We start from the raw sequence: 18,988 nt of genomic DNA on the forward strand, positions 1-18,988 counted from the left end.
CAAAGAGAAATGAGGGGGTATAGAGGTGCTCCCATTCGAGCCTTTTGATGTGGCCAAAAAATGAGACCGGATAGAATTCATCCGCTGCGTGCGAATGCTTTGGATCTAGAGAGGAATATTAGTCCCACTATCAATATTAAAACATACCTCTTTGTCAATATCAGGGGTTAGTGGTTCCCGTTGAGAAATAACGTGTGGCACCCTTGGCTTTCGAGGACCATCGCTATGCACACTTGATGTTGTTGCGGATGGTGGTGGGACACCCCACCGAGTTGGAGGTCGTGCAGGTGGTGGGCCTGGCGCAGTTCCAGGGAGAGAAACTTCCTCTCTTATGGGAATACTGCTCATAGTATGTGCGTGGAGAGTTGTGAGTGTCAAACACTGAAGGGCCGAGTGGACTGCTGTCCTAGTACTGTTCGCTGCATTCAAATGATAGTGACGCACCTTTGGGAAGATTGGACACGTGACCCGAATGCGCACCACATCCTTCCAAGCCCTCTCTTTGCTGCTTCAGCTAGCATTATGAGTGCCTTTAGAGCTCTAAAGCCTCAGTGGCGAGTGGCCACACATGCAACAAAGAGCTTGTGGAATGCTAATGAAAGCTGCATTTTAACAAAGCAGACGGTGTCCCATTTTTCAACCACATTAAGGTGGAACAACGAAAACACTAACTCGGAGACAATGTCTACACCGACGCCAAAAGCTGCTGCTGAAACTGAACCCATTCATATCACCCTTCCTGGGCAGTCTACAATTCACCCTAGCACGTCCAATGGCAAAACAAACTATATGTACTCGCCTACTAAGCTTCCTCCCAAGCAAGACCCACTTCTTCAGTTCTTTGTAAACTTGTTAATGCGGGATGGTAAAAAAGCGTCAGCTGAACGCTATATCGCTGATATGCTGGCCTATATCGCTAAGCTCACAAACTCTGACCCGCTTCCCGTGGTATATGAAGCTGTGGAATTGGCTAGACCCATTCTTCGGATGCAAACCCGCAAGCAAGGTGGAAAAAATATGCAGGTGCCTATCCCACTGAACGAGCGCCAAAGCACACGTCGTGCGTTGAAATGGATCATCGATGCGGGTAACAAGCGTTCTGACCGTTCTATTAGCCGTCGATTGGCTGTGGAAATATTGGCTGTTGTGGAAGGCAATAGCTCTGTCCTATCTCGCAAGGAGGAGCAGCATAAGGTTGGTATGATCAACCGTGCGAATGCCAGTGTCCGTATCTAAATAGAAAAGCAGTACCATGGCCAAAAAGTATAAGAACGATCGCCTACACCACTGTACATCAAAGCAGACTGCAGCGCAAGTCTCCAAGGCCAAAAAAGAGGTGCTCCCAACGTGGGGCTCGAACCCACGACATTCAGATAACTCTTCGTAACCGAAGAGACTCTATTAAGAGTCTGACGCTCTACCGACTGAGCTAGCCGGGACACGTTTGCACAACCACTAATTTGGATTATATAACACCTACGTTATTTAGAAACATAGAATAAAAAGGATGCTCCCAACGTGGGGCTCGAACCCACGACATTCAGATAACTCTTCGCAACCGAAGAGACTCTATTAAGAGTCTGACGCTCTACCGACTGAGCTAGCCGGGACAAGATCTGTCGGTCCATTAACATATATCCTCTTTATACTAAAGACTATTTTCGTACGACGCTCTAGAACCAGTCCAAGTTACGGAAGCCCAAAAGCTCCAACAATGACTTGGCTAAGGCACCCAGGGCGCTCAGTGGCTGATGAACAGGTTTTCCTTCAATCTGGACGTTCCATGCAGGTTGTCCATCCACCTGAACGCTCACCTTGACCAACGGCCGTTGGGGATCGCGTGTATCGACTTCCAGCTCGGTCCACTTGTAATTGCCATCGGGCAAGTATTTCAGCAGTACTTCCTCGCCCGGTGGGTCAATCGAATGTTCTTGGGAAAGGGTGCGAATAGGAATGTAGAACATGGACAGAGGGCTGGTGCTGAATTCCAAAACCGAGTCACGGAACGACACAGAGGCAAACTCGTGTCGATCGCCACTGAGGATAATGACGTTGGGCACGTATTGGAGGACATCAAGCAACATGCGTCGCTCGTGTGGGAAGTACGACCATCCATCTGTGCGGCCATCCAGATCAAGAGGCCCGCCCCACAAGCTGGTAAAGGGAACTGAAGAAGCAATGAACTTGAAGGTGGCCGTTTGGTTTACCTTATGGAGCCAGTCGAGTAGAGCATCGCGTTGTTGCTGGCCCAGCATCGTGCGCTCTTCCTCGTCTGTATCAAGGTGAGTGCGATGTTTGCGTGTATCAAGCACAAAGAACGCCGAGTCACCGTACTGGAAAGAATAGTAGTGCTCGCTCTCCGCTTCAGACGGCGGATTGGCACGGCCCACATATTCACTCCACGCCTGGAGACCAGCGCCCAGGCCTATCGGTGCATCTACGCGCTCCGCTTCGTTGTCATGGGCCGACTCCGAGTGGAGGAAGTTGTCCTCATTATAGCCACCGCCGCTCCAGTTGTTCACGATTTCGTGGTCGTCGTACATGCCGAGAATCGGGATAGAACGATAAATGCGCTGGAACGAGGACGAGGCAAAGAGATTGCGGTAGAGCTGGCGGTAGGATTCGACAGAAGGTCCGCCATAACGTGGGACATCCGCGTAGATAAGATCGCCTAGTTCGAGCAGGAAGCGAAGGCCAGACAGGCGGTGCGACGACGATGCCAGGTGGTTGGCCATCAAATCAAAGCCGGGGATACGGTTGCGCGACGTGATACCGCCTTGCTCTGTGCCAAGGCCGAGCCAACGCAGCAGCCAGTTCCAGCCCCAGAACTGCGCGGGGTGGTACGGAAAGTCGGGCTTGACGCAGGAGAATGCAGCAAACTTGAAATGGTTCGGGTCGTCCAAGGGGATAGCATCCGAGACCGGGGCCTCGTTCTCGGCAAACTTGGTCTTGCGGTAGGCAGAGAGACGCGGATCGGGCCATGTCATGAATGGAATAGGCCGATCTGGCATCGGGGTAAACGTGTTGTTGTGCACGAAAGCCAGGCGCCATTCGTACTTGGTCGCAGGCCAGAGATCAGGCAGCTCAGCGACCGCGGTCCAGTCTGTGGCATTGGTCAGTGTAAGCAAAGGTCCACGTTCCCAGCGGCGAGGGTCGCGTACCGTGTTCAGCGCAGGCGCATTGTCATCCTGGTCCGCGACGCGACGCCATATGACCCGCAGCGGCGCTTCGTTGATGGTAGAGGCGTCGGTCAATTCGCCCACGTCGTCCAAGCCAGTGTCCCACAGACCTGTGAGCGGCGGCAGCGGCGTGGGATAGCGAACGTGCACGGTGGCGGAAGTAGGGCTGATGTGGCCCATCCGAGCAAACCGAAGCGACGACTCACGGTGAGAAGGGAACATGTGCGGAGCATAGTACAAGTCGAGGACCCACAGCAAGACAATGGTGTTGATCGCGAGGTGCACGAGATTCAGGCTACGTGACTTGGTCGATGTGCCCAACACCACTGAACGGAGTGAGAACGCTTCTGAACTTGGCCTGCGACGCGCGCGCACATCGTAGAGCAGCCATGCGAGAAAGTAGATGGCGTACAAGTGAATGGCGTAGAAACCGAACCACCCGGGAATGATGCGCAAGAACACAAACGCGGCCAAGCGGAACAAGACACTCGCAAGGCCCTGTACACGCAAGAGCCATGTGGACCGCCGTGGCGACGTCGAAAGCACTTGGCGCACAGTCGACTTGGTCGCCTCGGCGATCTCCGACGACGATGGCGGCGTGGAGGGCGTAGGCGGCGGTTGCGAGGGCGTTTGGGCCTTGGCAGCTGGGGTCGTCTTGAGCCGTGTGGCCTGGGTTGGCGTGCCTGTCATGCCCATCTTGGACGGCGACGAGTTGACTAGCTCAGGCTTTGACAAGGACGATCGGCCAGGCGTGGACGGTGCTGCGGTCCTAGGCGTATCGCTGCTCTTGCGCGGCGTAGAGGACGATTGTGTCGAGGGACGCGAGGGATACTTGCTGGGCTTTTTCGACGGTGTTCCTGTGATGCGAGTTGTTTTGGACGGTGTCGAGGGACCTTGGGTCGGCGGCGTAGGCCGTGGCTGGGGTGGCGGCATCCTACGTACGACAGACGACGGCTGAGGTGGTCTGTGTCAGCGCGCGCGACAGGCGCGCTGGGCGTACCACGCCTGCCAAGCGTATCACGTGCTAGGAAAGACGCCAAGGTGGAGGCATGCCATAGCACCGACCGTCGCTGGCACCGCGACGTGTGTGACTCGTGGCAGCAGATTGCAGGGATCGTGACGCAACGATGTTGTATGTGCTGGACTATGGCGCAGGCAGTACGTGTAGCATGTCAAACTTACGCAGATATCCAAAGCCTAGCGAACTCGCTGACCAAGCTGGGGTACTCGTTTGAATGGGTCAAAGAGCCGGCCGACTTGGCCAAGGCCGACGTATGTATGACGACGATGAGGGCTGATATATGAGAAATTGCTGTTTCCTGGTGTCGGGTCGTTTGGAAGTGCCATTGAGGCGCTGCATACCAAAGGGTACTTTGAGCCGCTGCGTGCGTACATTGAGAGTGGCAAGCCGATCATGGGCATCTGCGTCGGTATGCAAGTGCTGTGTCAGGGCTCTGAAGAGTCGCCGGAGGCGCAAGGGCTGGGCATCGTCCCTGTCCGTGTCCGCCGCTTTTCGACGCACGATGGCGCGAGCAAGCGCAAGGCCGTGCCGCACATGGGCTGGAGTACGGCGAATGTCGTGACATGGGATGCCGAGGACGATGTGCGAGCGACGGTAGGCGCGCAGTATGGCCTCTCGACGTTGCGTCCTTCGCACTTGTACTTTGTGCACTCGTACTGTGTGCCGTACACGCCTGATGTGGCGCCATGGGCGCTCGGTACGACGCAGTATGGCGACGAGACGTTTGTGTCGGTGATCCAGCGTGGGAATGTCTTTGCGACGCAGTGCCATCCTGAGAAGAGTGGCGCGGCCGGTCTGGCACTGCTGCAGGCCTGGCTCGAGCAGGCGCCGGCCGCGTGTACCAAGGCCCACGCGGCAGAGCGACAGCATGTGCGCCCCTGTGCGACGACGCACACGATGCCTACGCGCCGTATTGTCGCGTGCTTGGACGTGCGCAGCAACGACGATGGCGACTTGGTCGTGACAAAAGGCGAGAGTTACGATGTGCGTGAGCGCAGTGCGTCGAGTGCTACGGCGCATGTGCGGAATATGGGCAAGCCAGTCGAGTTGGCACAGCGATACTACGAGGAAGGCGCAGACGAAGTAGCGTTCCTGAACATTACGTCGTTCCGGCAGTGGGCGTTGGGCGATCAGCCGATGCTCTCGTTGCTCAATGTCGCCGCAGCTACGATGTTTGTCCCGCTGACGATCGGCGGAGGTATCCGAGACTTTACAGATCCTGACGGCACGTTCCATCCTGCGCTGAACGTCGCGCATGCGTACTTCCGGGCGGGCGCAGACAAGGTAAGCATCGGCAGCGAGGCCGTGTACGCCGTAGAGCAGCTGCTCGCGCGCGCGCGCGAGGCAGGGAGCACGTCGTACGATCCATGCGACGCACCAGCCACGGCCCTTTGTGGCGATACGGGCATCGAGCAGATTGCGCACAAGTACGGCGTGCAAGCGGTCGTGGTCAGTATCGATCCTAAGCGTGTGTACCTCGACTCGACCGAGGCTGTGCCGCCCGCGCATGCCGCGAGTCTCGTGGAAGGTGTGGATGAGCGTGCAGACAGGGCCGGGCAGCGAGCGCGGTGGTGGTACCAGTGCACGGTCAAAGGCGGCCGCGAAGCGCGTGATCTGGACGTCGTGCAGCTGGCGCGTGGCGTAGAGCGACTGGGCGCTGGCGAACTGCTGATCAACAGCATCGACCGCGACGGCAGCAACAAGGGCTTTGACGTGCAGTTGATCGACTTGATTCGCGGCGCCGTCTCGATTCCGGTGATTGCCAGCAGCGGCGCCGGCACGGCCGAGCATTTCTGTGAGGTGTTTGCCGCGCGGCCGGCCGCGCACGGCGCGCCGATCGAGGCTGCGCTCGCCGCCGGTATCTTCCACCGCCGCGAAGTCTCGATCCACGCGGTGAAGGAGACGTGTGCGCGTGCCGGCTACGATGTGCGCTTGGATGATGGGATAGCATAACGTACATAGATCTATGTGAGGCCCAATTGACGAACGCCTTCGTCCATCTCGGCATTCTCCTGGGCGGTGGGAATGGGGATCGCTCGTGCGCCGCCAATGCGCAGCCCAATAGCGCTATGGCCATACCCAGGCCCGGAGCCTGTGGCGGCGGCGGCCGCAGCCGTCGTCGCCGTCGTCGTGGTAGACGTCATCATCATCGTACCCGTCCCTGGCGAGCGGGCCAGGTAGGCAGGCGTCTCGTCCCGCGGCGAGAACGCCATAGGCATGGACGTAAGCGACGGCCGACGTGGGATGGTGTGGGCATGCAGCGCCAGAGGCGACGACGATGGCGACGGCGAGAGGGAGAGCGTGGCGCTGCCTGTCCCCCAGTACCGCCGTGGCGAGTGCGTCGGCGGCGCGATCCACGAGGGCCACGGCGCGGTAGGCGCGGGGCGTCGAGGTCGTGCGGCCAGGACGTCGTCGTCCCACTTGCGCTTCATGCCAGGTCGGGGACTGGGGCTGCGGGCCCATGCATGCTCGTCCATGGTCGACGTCGCAGGCGGGGGGAGGGGGACGTGCAAATCGTCGTCGGTCAGCGTATGTAGATCTTCGTCAGGGCACATGCCAGCATGAGCCGCTGTTGCTGTTGTCGAGGTGGTGGTGGTGGTGGTCATCGGCGTCGTCGCTGCTGCAGCGGGGGGGGAAGGCGCCGACTCCATCTCCGTATCGTCGAGCGGGGTATCCATAGGAGAGAGAAGGTGGACGGCGTCGTCGTCACCGTCGTCGTCATCATCGCCGGGCCATAGCGAGCTTGTGCGTGACCTATGCAGCACGTCAGACGTAGGTGGGTACGGATGCCCACGCATCCGCCGAGCGCGCCGCGAGATCAGGTCCTGCGTCGTGGTCTGGCCCAGCAAGATCCGCTGCAAGCGCGCCTCCGACTGCACTTCGCATTCCTCCGGGCGCTGCTCGTCCTTTAAAAGCTCCGCGACACGCAGCTTGTTTTTGTCGCGCGGAATCGAGGGAAGACGCCGAGCACTATGCCGACGCGCATGCGTCAGCGCGCGGGGCGAATCTGTCTCCATCGGCAGGCAGAAATCCCGCGGCGAGCATGAAAAGCTCGCACGAACCAGTGGCGGCGGCTCGACGGGCGGCGTCTGTACACGCAGCACACCTGCGCTGGGCGGCATCCCACCCCCCGCCCACGCCGCAGGGATGGAGTCGGGCGCTTGCATGGCCGGCCGTCCGAGCGAACGTCGCGTCGCCGTGGAGAAACGCACCGCCGTGGGAATGGAGGTGTGTCTCGCAATCACGTCACCTCTTCGTCCACGGCCGAGGACCGGCCGGCGCGAGCATTTTTCGCGTGCTACGACGACCATGGTTGCCTCCGTGTCGCCCGCCCAGAGCGGCCGTGGGCATGGCGGCACCTTCACTGCGCCATCGTCACCGACCTCACGTGTCTTCGAGTCCAAGGACCCTATTACCATGGTGCGCCAAGCGCTGGACGCCGAAGAACAGCGGATTCGTGTCAGTGATCATCTCACACGCGAGACCTTCGATGTAACTCTCTCTCGCAGCGCACCGTACGCGTCGCCCCTCATTTCGCCCTACCGTCCAGACGAGTCCAAATCCATGCAGTCACAGGGCCATGACTGGCATGCAGGCACCATCACACCCCCGCCCTCACGACGTCGGCGGCCACGGTGGATGCGGTACAACGACGAAGACGTGGAAACACCCCCCGACGTGCCTTCGCGCGGCGGGATCGGGGCCTTTGTGTGGTACCCAGATGCGCGATCACCGATTCCCAGCCGCCACGGCTCCCCGGTCGCGGCCACCGCCCCGCACGAGTCCGCGCCGATCTCGTCGTCGCCCGTGACGTCCATGTCCTCGCCCGCGCTCACGCCATCGTCGCCCCCCTCGACAGCGCTACGTACGCCAGGGACGACGCATGTGGCCAGCGTGCCGCCGACATCGCCCCCCGCCTCGCCACCGTCGATGCCCTCGTCCCCTCCCCCGCCCATCTCGTCTGCGTACGGGTCCTTAGCGCCGACACGCGCCTCGAGTATTGCCTCGCGCTCCAGTCGCGCGGAGGCAGGCACGGATGCATCGTTTCTTACGTCGTCCTCGGCCATGTACTACGATGCGCCATCGACGCTGAGCCATGACCGCACGGAACCGCCGCTGATGGATGTGCATGCCATGCTAGGCACCGACGCTATGCCGTCGACTTCCTCGGCCCCGGCGGAGCAGGTCGTGCCGGCGATCAAAGAATCCCCGCGGCCGCCCGCCTCCGTCCAGGGCGTTCGCACCGACCGTGAGCAGGAAGCGATCGCAGCACGCCAGGCGCTGGCGCAGCGCCGTAGCTCCCACAGCATGTCGGCCATCAGCACGGCGATGGTGCCGCAGCGCATGAATACCTCGTCGACCATCTCGGCGACGGAGCGGACGTTTGACCAGGAAATGGCCGAGAACGCGGATGCCCTGCGTCGGTCCTGGCGCGCCAAGAACCAAGGCAGCACGGCCAACGACCAAACAGGCCATGTCGTGCCGGCCGGCCTCAAAGGCAACTTGATCGGCGAAGACCATGTGAACTATGTGCTCATGTACCACATGCTCACAGGCATCCGCATCGCCGTGTCGCGCTGCGAGGCACGGCCCCCGGCGCCGCTCACCAGTGCCGACTTTGGCGCAAAGTACAAGTTTACGTTTGACATCATCGGCAATGAACTTGCGTCCAAGTCCACGTACGACTTCAAGTTCAAGGACTACGCCCCGAGCGTCTTCCGCGATTTGCGGCGGCACTTTGGGCTGGATGCCGGCGACTATCTGCTCTCGCTCGCGGCCAAGTACATCTTGACCGAGCTGGGCTCGCCTGGGAAGAGCGGCTCGTTCTTCTACTTCTCCCACGACTACCGCTTCATCATCAAGACCATCCGCCATGGCGAGCACAAACTGTTCCTGAAAATCCTGCAGCCGTACTACGAGCACGTCCAAGCGAATCCACAGACGCTCCTCAGCCAGTTTTACGGCCTGCATCGCGTCAAGCTGCCCGGACGGAAGAAGATCCACTTTGTGATTATGAACAACCTGTTCCCGCCTCACCGCGATGTCCACGAACTGTACGATCTAAAGGGCTCGTACGTCTCGCGCGAGCAGACATCGTCCAACCCCCATGCCGTGCTCAAAGATACCAATTGGACCAAGCGAGGACGCGTCATCGAGCTCGGCCCTGAAAAACACGCCCTCTTTGAAAAGCAGCTGCGCGCCGACGTGGCGCTCTTGCAGCGCCTGCGGCTGATGGACTACTCGCTGCTGATCGGCCTGCACGACGTCGCGGCAGGCGCCGGTCTCCAACGGACCTCGACACTGCGCGGCGGCGGCGTTCAGCCCATGCTCCGCAAGCCTTCGATCGTGGTATCGCCCGTAGACGATCCACGCGATACCTCTGTCCAGTCGCCCGTCTTACGAGGTGGCGAGCGCGATGCGCACATGCTCTTTGCACGAGACGCGGCCAACCTCACGGACACGCCCGAGACACAAAACAAGCGCCATGCGGAGAGGCAGCGGCAAGTGGTGTTTTACCAGGACGAAGGTGGCTTCCGTGCGACCGATGCGCAGAACCACCCGCTGCCAGTCATCTACTACCTGGGCATCATCGATATCTTCACACAGTACGACGCGGTGAAGCGCGCAGAGCATGCGTGGAAGAGCATTTGGTACGACCGCCGCGGTATTAGTCCCGTGCCGCCCCGCCAGTACGGCGAGCGATTCATTCGCTTCCTTGTACGCCAAAAGCACCCCTAAGGTGCGTGTATTCTAGTAAGATTTTCCGCCTTGTCTTTATTGTGGCTCTCATACTGTCTATACGAAACCATACATTGTTGACGTTGCTCCTACGACGCGCTTTCGACGGCCATCTCGGTCGACGCCTGCGCCTGCGCCTGCGCCAGCCGCCAACTGGCTTCGGTGTACCGATTGGGATGCGACACACTCTCGCCCTGGCCCAATCCATCGCCACGCGCTACACCCTGCGAGGCATGGGTCAGCTCAAACACACGAGTACATGCAACATGGTAATGCCCCGCCTGTGCGGCCGCGAGAATCTCCGCTTGCTCTGCCGCCGGAATGCCATAGTGAGCAGACAGAGCCGCCGACAAATGGGCCTGCGAAAAGTGACGGAAAGGGCATCCATGCGTATCTTGAGGGCCAGGAGGGTCCTGCGTAAGAATGCGCGCACAGCTCTTCGCCGGGTAATTCAGTCGACGGCCTTCCAATCCGTAGCTGTGCCGAATATTGTACCGATGCTCCTTCGCAAACTTGTCGTCGCTCATCGTACTAAACGAGCGGCGCCAGAACAGCAGCGCTTCTTCTACAGGCAGCCCCAGCTCCTTGAGGAACAGACTGTACTGCAGACGCGAATAGTGTCGCAGATGATGCGTCGAGGACAGTGTCTCCTGCAGATGCCGCATGCACAGCGGCGCGTGCTGTCGGACAAGCGGCTCGACCATATCGGCGGTCAGCGTCACCGTACCGCCATCCGTATGAAGCAAAGCCGAGGCAGCGTACTCGTTCGACGTGCCTAGCATCGAGCCCATACTGAGATGCTCCAACACAGGCATGAGCCGGTCGTCTTCGTCAAGACGCGGAAGAGCCCGCGCTGTTTGTTCCAGCTGCGTCTGGAGCTGGTTCTGGAACTCGGCTAGCACCAGACTAGACTGCTCCTTGTTGGGAATCCACGCCGTGCCTCGGTGCACAAACACCTTGCGCTTCTCAATCAAGTCTGGCACACGATGCCAGGGCACTTGGACAAACGTCTCTGAATCAAACGTAGGCGCAAAGCGGGGGTGCACGGCTAGCAACTGCTCGCGGAACCGGCGCTGCTCGTCGCGCGATACAGGACGCCATACAAAGTCCTGCGACCGAAGGAACGCCTCTTTCTCCGTGGTCTGCTCCGTCTCGAGCTTCCAGCGGAAAAGCTGCGTCTCTGCATACAAAAAGCGCCGACGTAGCTCTTCCGTTCGAGAAAACGCTAGGCGCAGGACAAAGTGCGAGATATGATCCTTGCGTCGCTCCGCCAGCAACTCCTTCGTCTTGGCTGCCGAGGCTGTCATGGAGCTGGACTGCGCTACGCCATTGGAGTGCAGCGGCAAATACTTGTTCACCGCACGCTCAATCGAGCCCTTCGTCTCCGACCATGGCTGATTGCGGGCCGACGCCGTCTCAATCTCGGCCAGGACATGCAACCGATCCAGGGCCCACTGCTCGAGCTCTTCCACAGTAATGTCCTGAATCGGAGGAATGGTATACATATTCAGCCGATACGGGTACGCAGCCAGCCCCGTCCCTTTCGTCGGATGGTGCGTGACCTGCGCGGCCTTGCCGTGCTCCGGGCCAGGCGTACCTGGGACCCCCGCTCGAAACATGCTGCTGCTGGCTACGAAAGAACGTACGTACGTCGCGCATCGCGTCGCGTGTCCGAGGCCACGCGCTCCGGCATAGTGGAGGTAGGGCCTCCACGTGCACAAGCGCCGCTCTCTCTATCGCTCGCTAGCTAGCGAGCGCTTCGCTCTCTACCGACACACTAAGAACGAGGCGAGGTATGCACAGCGCGCCATTGCGTCTCGAGGAGCACCACAGCCTCCTCGCCGCCCATCTGCCGCATCTGCATCGTCGCCTTGTTGAGCATCTGCAACGCCAATGGCATATCCTTTTGCACATAGACCAAGTGTTTCAAATAGGCCATCCAAGTATCCATCGAAAGCGACAGATCGTCTGCACGCTCCGCCAGGGCCAATGCACGCTCAAACAGCTTGGCCACACGGCGACGAAGAGGCTCACTTGTCTGTATAAGCTGCGCCTCAAGCCGCATGGATTCCAGGCGGGCCAAGTCAAGCCAGCATGCGGCACTGGCCGAGCTCTGCGCGAGCGCGTAGTGCAGCGCCTTATCACGCCCTGAATGCTCCATGACACCATCCTGCGCTACGGCTGGGAAGGCACTGGACGAGGCCGAAAACATATAGTAGCGACGCACCACAGCATCATGCAGCGCCTGGGCATGTCGACGTGCCGAGCCCAGCAAATGCGAAGCGGCCAACACACGGCCAGTCTGCTGGATAGCCTGCTCGTACAAACGCCAGGCCCATTTGGACGCTTTGCGCTCCTGCGAGGTGACCTCCATCGCATCGCTCTCGCGATCCCACACACGGCGAACCAACGCGGCATCGTGCACCCAGTCGAGATAGTCTAGCCACAAGGCACGACGTGCATGCGCTGGCGCCACACTCGCCGCTTCGTCGGTGGACGACGTACCAAGCCACAAGATCATGAGGCCCCATACAGGCACCGACGCATCATGCACAAATTGGTCCGCTGACGTGCATGCAGACAGCAGCGGCTTCCACGCTTGCAATGCACGCTCCCCCGCCAGCGAATCGTGGGCATGGGCCCACGAAAAGACAAACGCCTGGTCCATTTCAAAACGAAGGGCTGCACGCTCGTACAGCAGACAAACGCATGGATCAGCACCCTGCGTACTGCTCATACAGCTCTCCACGTCAGGCCACACCGACGCGTCCTGCTCAGCCAAACGCTGCGACATGCTCATCGTAGCGATCCACGTCCCTTGCAGCCCCTCTTGCGCTTGCAGAGACGACAAAAGCTTCGCATCAACCGTGTGCAAATACGCCCGCAAATTCGATTCATCCAAGCCACTTCGGGCTGGGTTCAGTAGGAATCGCAGCGTAGCAAGGAACGCCAATGGTACGTCGGCATGCGATTGCGAGCGGAACGCCGCTACTACTTGCTGAATCACAGCAGGGATATCACCAGACGACGTAAGCATCGTCAGGAAGGGTGTGGAGTGCCACGATGTGGTATCGGAGGACGAAGCAATGGAGTCGTCCGTGGTATCTCGCTGGAAAGGACGCGAGGCCTGACTCTCACTAGCGTCCTCCTCCTCCTCCTCCTTCTCCTCGCTAGCCTCATCGGTGCGTGGCGCCGCAACCAGTCGCGATTGCAGCACGTGGAGAAGAAAGAGAGCCACACGGCACACACGCCATGGGTCAAAAGCCCCTGTCACAACCTGGTCATCACGCAGCGTGGCAGGCACGTGCGCCATGTCCCACAGCGCATCGAGGGCAGGCGACTGCTTTGCATGCAACTGACTGGCGCCATGCAAATACGCATTGGATTCCAACTCGGCCTCGGCCCGCGAAGCGGGTACGTCGCTCCATGCCAACGTGCTATGCACACCATGCGACATGGGATGCCAGAGTGGATGCAGACATTGCATCATGTGGAAAGATAAACGCCCAGCCTCGTCCCAGGCAATGCTAGCTGCCTCCCAAGTATCAAGCACACCTTGGAGAAGGCGTGCACGGAGTTGGTCACCTGAGCCCTGTGTACCTGTGGATGTGCGTAGCGAGATCACGTCGCCTTGACTCTTCACAAGCACCGAGTCAAAGAACGGGAACGAGCAGAAGAGTTGCCACAGGGCCACGTACAAATAGAGCTGCACACTAGGCGGGAGAGTCCGTTGTGCATTGGCAAGGACGACCAACGGGATCGAGCCGCTCATAATTTGATGGTGTCCCGGCGGAATGGGCGTCCCTGCAGTAGGGCGTGTGGCCTTGGTACGCGCTGAGGCCGGTGACGATGCTTCGTCACCATCATCATCGTCCTGAGTAGGCACGTCAGCTTCGACAGCCGCTTCTGCGGCAGCGATGTCTTCTTCTTCCTCTTCGTCCTCCTCCGCGTCGCCGTCATCGGCATCGAGTGCCACCGACTGCGCAGCTTCTTGCGCGTCATGGAGATCTTGCGATGAGGCTTGTGTCGGTTCGCTGCCACTGTCCAGACCCAAGACACGCCAGCGTCGACGCAAGCGTTCTAGGAAAACAAGTTCCATGCGCATATATTCGACCCACATACGAAGCACACTTTGCTCATAGTTTGTGAGTGACCAGCGCAACGCATCGGGCTCTCGAAGCGCATGCGCGCCACGCTCCGTCTTGCGATGCTTACTGGCACTTTGCACCTCCTTAGCAAGTTGGGCATCTGTGTCCGTTAGTTTGTTCGTACGGAGGCCACGCTGCAAAAGTGCACGCGCGGCCGTCGTATCCGCATTGCTGTTCAACTCGTAGTCCGCAGCCGAAAGCCAAAGCTCTGGATGCATGGGATGCAAAGCCAGGGCTCGTGCGTATACACGCCCAGCCACGACACGCATTTTTCGGCTCTTTGCCCACGCCAGGTACCGCTCCCAGCTGTCTACATCCCATCTTAACTTGCGCACTAGCCGCTCGAAAATGCTTACACATTGTGCCGAATAACTCGCCGCCAGCTTCGGCCGTAGCGTACGAGGAAGATGACGTGCTTTGGCACTCTCGTCACCGGCACGGATACACTCCGCTACGCGCTGTGTGTGGGCACGCACCCTGAGAAGCACAAGCGTATGCAGATCCGTCTCAAACTCAATGTAGCGCAAAAAGTCGGCTTTTTCTGCCTTGCGACGAATCAAGCGCGCCTCAAATCCTTGGCGCTGCGTCGTGACCGACCGTATTTCTTCTTTGGTAAGAATACCATGCTCATCAAGAAGCTTGAGCTGCGGAAGCGAACGTTCCAGCGAGTACTGGACACGCTCCATCGTCCGTGCTACGAGACGAGAAACAAAAAATTTGGGCCCAAAGGCCAGTCTATAGATCACGTGGCTCCACTTACGATGAAGCGCCACCGCTGCCGCTTTGTCGTCGACGGCTCTCGCGTGACCCAGGCGCCATACGGTCCAGCAGCACGCCTGTGCATGCCACGAGAGCGAGGGCTTCTTCTGCCTCTGCAAATGCACTACCAGCCCAGCGAATCTTGCCATCCGGCCCGACTAGGTAGGTATACCCGACGTGCTTGTTATGGAGTCCCATAGCCTCACGCATTAAGTCCATGTTTTGCTGGCACAGCAGGTACGTGGGCTGGAGGTCAGCAGGAACCTGCGAACGTAGCGATGACAGGAAGAGGGAGATGAGGTAGGCCTTGAGAGAATTTTCTTGCAAATTGATCTGATGTAAGTGTTACCGCTTATAGGCACACATACCTGAACCAGCTGAAAGTGCGGATTTGAGCGGAATCTCTCCAGAGCTGGCCCATAGAAGCTTCGCGTGTGTTCCTGGATGTTAGTAGGGGAAGAGCTATGCGTACTTCAGACACTTTGGATGTGACAATCGAGACAATCGACACGCGATCAAATAGCATCTCGGATGTGTGCTTCTTAGATTTGTCCGCAAGACATGTACCCTCGAGGTCAGGGAAATAAAGCGCTTTCTGTCACCGTTCGTATGCCAAGTGCAAAGGAAAAATACGTACATCAGCACGAATCATTGTGTTAGGGCTACGCCATGTCTTGCCGCCGTGGGAACGAATCTCGTGGAAATCATGGAAATAGCCACGAGTGGCTTCTTTCACGCTACCTGGTTAGAACAGCCTGTGCACGTACATGAGTCGGCGCTTCTCGAGTCGCGCATCGCGGTCAAACCACTCTGCGTGTCTTTCACCCCATGATAGCCGCTCTGGTGTTGGTCGCTTAGACACGCCTAGTGGCTTAGATAAAAAGGGTAGCGGTTTTTCGTTTCCTTCTGCAGCAGCTTCTGATACAGAGGATGTGTAAGACGGTTCCGTTTGAGGCTCGGGGCTAAACTTGGTAGAGGTTGTGGCTTGAGCGTCCTGAGTACTACGCTTTGTTGTGTCGTTTTTGCCGGCTGCATTGGTACTATACGATGTCGTAAGCATCTTCGGTAGTGCTAGACGGGCCCATGGTCCTTGGTATCCCGCAACTGCGAGGACGCGCCCCGTCACTGTCATCCCCCACCTGGTCATTGATCCGCGAATGTATGGAGCGAAGGAAGATCTCCAACTCTTGTGGAGGCCAAGAAGCAAAAAACGCCCCATTTTGCAGATGCTGGAATAGGTAGAAACGAGTGGGATGAGAGGATCTAAGACATTATGATAGAAGTAAGATGTCGATACTTCATACCGCCCTATTCTAGTCTATACTTACGAAGTCGCGCAAACCTACACTCCTAAAGCCCTCCCTTCTATGGCTGCCAGCCCTCTGATCGTCACCGTGCACGCTATGTGGTACCTTCTATCACGTGCAGAGTGGAGTGAGGCTCTCGGTCACTACGGTTACTGTGCTCGTCCCTAAATCATCACATTTTTGCAGGTGCACGACTTGCCTTAGAACTCTATTCATTATGCCTCAACCACACTACGATCTGCTTGTTAAGCTTCTTTTAATTGGCGACTCAGGTATGTAAGACGAAGATCCTGGTGGGTTAACATTGTACAGGCGTAGGAAAGTCCTGTCTTCTTCTCCGATTCTGTGACGACGCTTGGACGCCGTCGTTCATTACCACTATTGGCATCGACTTCAAGATTCGCACGATCGAGGTCGACGGAAAGCGCATCAAGCTTCAAATTGTATGTATTGCTCCACCACACGCGCGTAGCATCTAACACATTACAGTGGGATACTGCCGGTCAGGAGCGTTTCCGTACGATCACCACTGCATACTACCGTGGATCTATGGGCATTCTCCTTGTTTTCGATGTGACGGATGAGAAGAGCTTCCAAAGTATGTGGTCATGCAAAAACCATGCTAACATCCCACAGACATCCGCAACTGGTACCAGGACGTCCAGCAGCATGCCAGCGAAGGTGCCTGCAAGATCCTTGTAGGCAACAAGTGCGACTGGGAAGAAAAGCGTGTACGTATTTAAGTCAAGGCTACTTACATATCCAGGTTGTTACTACAGAACAAGGTCAGGAGCTTGCGAACGAGCTGGGCATGCAATACATTGAGACGTCGGCTAAGGCCAACACGAATGTCGATGAGGCCTTTTTCAAGCTGGCGCAGCAGGTGAAGGACCACCTAATTGATCAGGGCATCACTACCAATGCGCAGTCCACTAGCGGCACCACTACAATTGGCGGTGCCGGTGCTGGCCTGGACGCCACGGGTAAGAAAGGCGGCTGCTGCTAATGCACTCGTATACACATTCTACAGGGCGACTGTATCTGTATGTCTCGTGCACATTTTATTCATGGGTGTGAGCACGAGGCAGATACGCATTAGTTGCCCATTAACATGACACTGCCATGGTGATCCTGCCAGCCTTTTCGCCACATTGTACATGTACTCAGTTGGCAGGCAAAGGACACTGATCAATCTCCATAGTGCCCTGTTCTTTACAATGTTGATGCTTTGATTTATTCCGTTTATTGGAGTGCGCACATTCTTGACACTTCACTGGATCATCGGAGTGCTAAGCCGTCGTGGCAGTGCTTATTCAGCACCCTGGGTCCATGCGGCTGTATAATGAAACTGTTCCCAACCAATCCTAGATCGATGGTCCCTGCACGCATCGCATCTTCACCGCAGGCACCTTAAAATAGTCTCCGCGTACAGCCTTGCCACCTACCATTTGTCTCTGTGCCAGGCTTACACCCGAAAGTGAAAAGTATATATACCCAAGAGCCGCAGACCGTTCCCCTTAAACGAAACGATATGGTGGCCATCAAGTTTTATCAAATTGGCATCCTTACTATTGTTTTTTTGATATGTGTTACTGCTGTTCCTATCCAAGGGGCAGATCTGTCGCCTATTCACGATCTGCACATTCGCGATGGATCCGCAGATCAGGTTCTTGACGAGGCCGTTATCCTGCGCGGTAGTGGCGGTGGTCGCGGCGGTGGCAGTATCGGCAGCAGCAGTGGCGGCAAATCTGGAACCAGTGCAAACAAAGCGCCACCCCCTGCTTCTCCGCCTAAAAATGAAGGGAACAGTGCGCCCAAGAAGGAGGATCCACCGCCGCCCTACCAAAGCGCGGCTGCTCCCCCTCCACCGTACCAGAACGGCGGTGGTGCACCACCGCCCTACCAAGGCCCTCCAAACCAGAATGGCGGCGCACCACCACCACCGCCGCCGCCACCCTCGCGCAATGGACAGAGCAACAATGGTGGTGCAGCGCTTGGTGGTGCAGCCCTCGGCGGGGTCGCTGGCGCTGGGATGCATCGTGGCGCAACAGACACGGTTACCTCTACCGCTCAACCCAGCAATGCCACTAGTACTACGTCCATGTCCAGCACGGCGATGTCTCAGCCAGTGAGGGCTGCTCCCAATGGAGCGTTGTCAGAACGCATTATGTTTGTGGCTCCGGTGGGTGCGACAGTGTTGGCCACTTTGGTTTTGTTAATGCATTGGTAATTTGCTGCCGTCCACCTTTACTATTTTTTCCCAGCAAGTATTAAATCATGTGTGCATTTGTTATCTAGTGTCTATAGAGCAAACATTTCTCCGCTCACAGCATGGCCGGCCGCTCTTTACATAAAGCGAGTTGCCATCTTTCTCGGCCATCGCGCCCGATCTCCATTTTTGGATCGTCTACTGTACGCCCCTTTTCTTCCCTTTCGCATGGCATGTCCTCGATACCCCACGTGGATGGAGGGTACGGCCATTTCATCAATACGTTGGGAAAGCGACACTTTGTCGCCGCGGCTGAATCCTGCAAGCGATAGCTTGGTCCTGCACCAACATAGTAAGTGCATCTAGTGTGTACGCATACGTGCTGTTGACGAATATGGAAAATAGGGACTGGGCCAATCATTTGTCCGCTCTTTTCGATACGGATTATGTCACCTACATATCACGCATATATTCATAGGATATGTCACGTACTTCATGGCATTATATGCACTTCATGAGCTCGGCCGACCTATGTTGTGCCTGAGCTCCGCAATTGATTAGCAGACATGACGGACTTTGGTACGAGGGAACAGGCAAATCCGATGCGGACCGAAGGCGAATCAACA

General features: G+C 57.7%; 10 protein-coding genes across 10 annotated transcripts; 5 read left to right on the forward strand and 5 right to left on the reverse strand.

Moving 5' to 3' along the window:
- Nucleotides 1-681: 681 nt before the first annotated feature.
- On the forward strand, nucleotides 682-1,236 carry Malapachy_0966 (ribosomal protein s7; the record flags this gene model as incomplete). Its single annotated transcript, XM_018135478.1, has 1 exon — nucleotides 682-1,236. The coding sequence occupies one exon, from the start codon at nucleotides 682-684 to the stop codon at nucleotides 1,234-1,236; it is 555 nt and encodes a 184-aa protein (XP_017992442.1).
- Nucleotides 1,237-1,673: 437 nt separating this feature from the next.
- On the reverse strand, nucleotides 1,674-4,112 carry Malapachy_1007 (hypothetical protein; the record flags this gene model as incomplete). The annotated part of the gene is made up of 1 exon (XM_018135519.1): nucleotides 1,674-4,112. One exon carries the CDS (start codon nucleotides 4,110-4,112, stop codon nucleotides 1,674-1,676), a length of 2,439 nt encoding a protein of 812 aa, XP_017992313.1.
- Nucleotides 4,113-4,306: 194 nt separating this feature from the next.
- On the forward strand, nucleotides 4,307-6,153 carry Malapachy_0959 (imidazoleglycerol phosphate synthase; the record flags this gene model as incomplete). Its single annotated transcript, XM_018135471.1, has 3 exons — nucleotides 4,307-4,337; nucleotides 4,366-4,451; nucleotides 4,486-6,153. 3 exons carry the CDS (start codon nucleotides 4,307-4,309, stop codon nucleotides 6,151-6,153), a joined length of 1,785 nt encoding a protein of 594 aa, XP_017992584.1.
- An 11-nt stretch (nucleotides 6,154-6,164) lies between these two features.
- On the reverse strand, nucleotides 6,165-7,367 carry Malapachy_1012 (hypothetical protein; the record flags this gene model as incomplete). The annotated part of the gene is made up of 1 exon (XM_018135524.1): nucleotides 6,165-7,367. The coding sequence occupies one exon, from the start codon at nucleotides 7,365-7,367 to the stop codon at nucleotides 6,165-6,167; it is 1,203 nt and encodes a 400-aa protein (XP_017992353.1).
- A 142-nt stretch (nucleotides 7,368-7,509) lies between these two features.
- Nucleotides 7,510-9,939, forward strand: Malapachy_0963 (saicar synthase-like protein; the record flags this gene model as incomplete). The annotated part of the gene is made up of 1 exon (XM_018135475.1): nucleotides 7,510-9,939. The coding sequence occupies one exon, from the start codon at nucleotides 7,510-7,512 to the stop codon at nucleotides 9,937-9,939; it is 2,430 nt and encodes an 809-aa protein (XP_017992447.1).
- Nucleotides 9,940-10,028: 89 nt separating this feature from the next.
- Nucleotides 10,029-11,558, reverse strand: Malapachy_0978 (dna primase large subunit; the record flags this gene model as incomplete). The annotated part of the gene is made up of 1 exon (XM_018135490.1): nucleotides 10,029-11,558. The coding sequence occupies one exon, from the start codon at nucleotides 11,556-11,558 to the stop codon at nucleotides 10,029-10,031; it is 1,530 nt and encodes a 509-aa protein (XP_017992497.1).
- Nucleotides 11,559-11,716: 158 nt separating this feature from the next.
- Nucleotides 11,717-14,773, reverse strand: Malapachy_1005 (u3 snornp protein; the record flags this gene model as incomplete). The annotated part of the gene is made up of 1 exon (XM_018135517.1): nucleotides 11,717-14,773. One exon carries the CDS (start codon nucleotides 14,771-14,773, stop codon nucleotides 11,717-11,719), a length of 3,057 nt encoding a protein of 1,018 aa, XP_017992315.1.
- A 70-nt stretch (nucleotides 14,774-14,843) lies between these two features.
- Malapachy_0982 (hypothetical protein) lies at nucleotides 14,844-15,906 on the reverse strand (the record flags this gene model as incomplete). The annotated part of the gene is made up of 5 exons (XM_018135494.1): nucleotides 14,844-15,179; nucleotides 15,215-15,286; nucleotides 15,319-15,441; nucleotides 15,484-15,583; nucleotides 15,614-15,906. The coding sequence occupies 5 exons, from the start codon at nucleotides 15,904-15,906 to the stop codon at nucleotides 14,844-14,846; spliced, it is 924 nt and encodes a 307-aa protein (XP_017992362.1).
- Nucleotides 15,907-16,370: 464 nt separating this feature from the next.
- Nucleotides 16,371-17,159, forward strand: Malapachy_0965 (rab-type small gtp-binding protein; the record flags this gene model as incomplete). Its single annotated transcript, XM_018135477.1, has 5 exons — nucleotides 16,371-16,425; nucleotides 16,466-16,596; nucleotides 16,643-16,751; nucleotides 16,790-16,884; nucleotides 16,920-17,159. 5 exons carry the CDS (start codon nucleotides 16,371-16,373, stop codon nucleotides 17,157-17,159), a joined length of 630 nt encoding a protein of 209 aa, XP_017992445.1.
- A 525-nt stretch (nucleotides 17,160-17,684) lies between these two features.
- On the forward strand, nucleotides 17,685-18,383 carry Malapachy_1000 (hypothetical protein; the record flags this gene model as incomplete). The annotated part of the gene is made up of 1 exon (XM_018135512.1): nucleotides 17,685-18,383. One exon carries the CDS (start codon nucleotides 17,685-17,687, stop codon nucleotides 18,381-18,383), a length of 699 nt encoding a protein of 232 aa, XP_017992318.1.
- Nucleotides 18,384-18,988: the final 605 nt, after the last annotated feature.

Source organism: Malassezia pachydermatis, assembly GCF_001278385.1.
Source record: "Malassezia pachydermatis strain CBS 1879 chromosome Unknown scaffold3, whole genome shotgun sequence".
Taxonomy (NCBI): domain Eukaryota; kingdom Fungi; phylum Basidiomycota; class Malasseziomycetes; order Malasseziales; family Malasseziaceae; genus Malassezia; species Malassezia pachydermatis.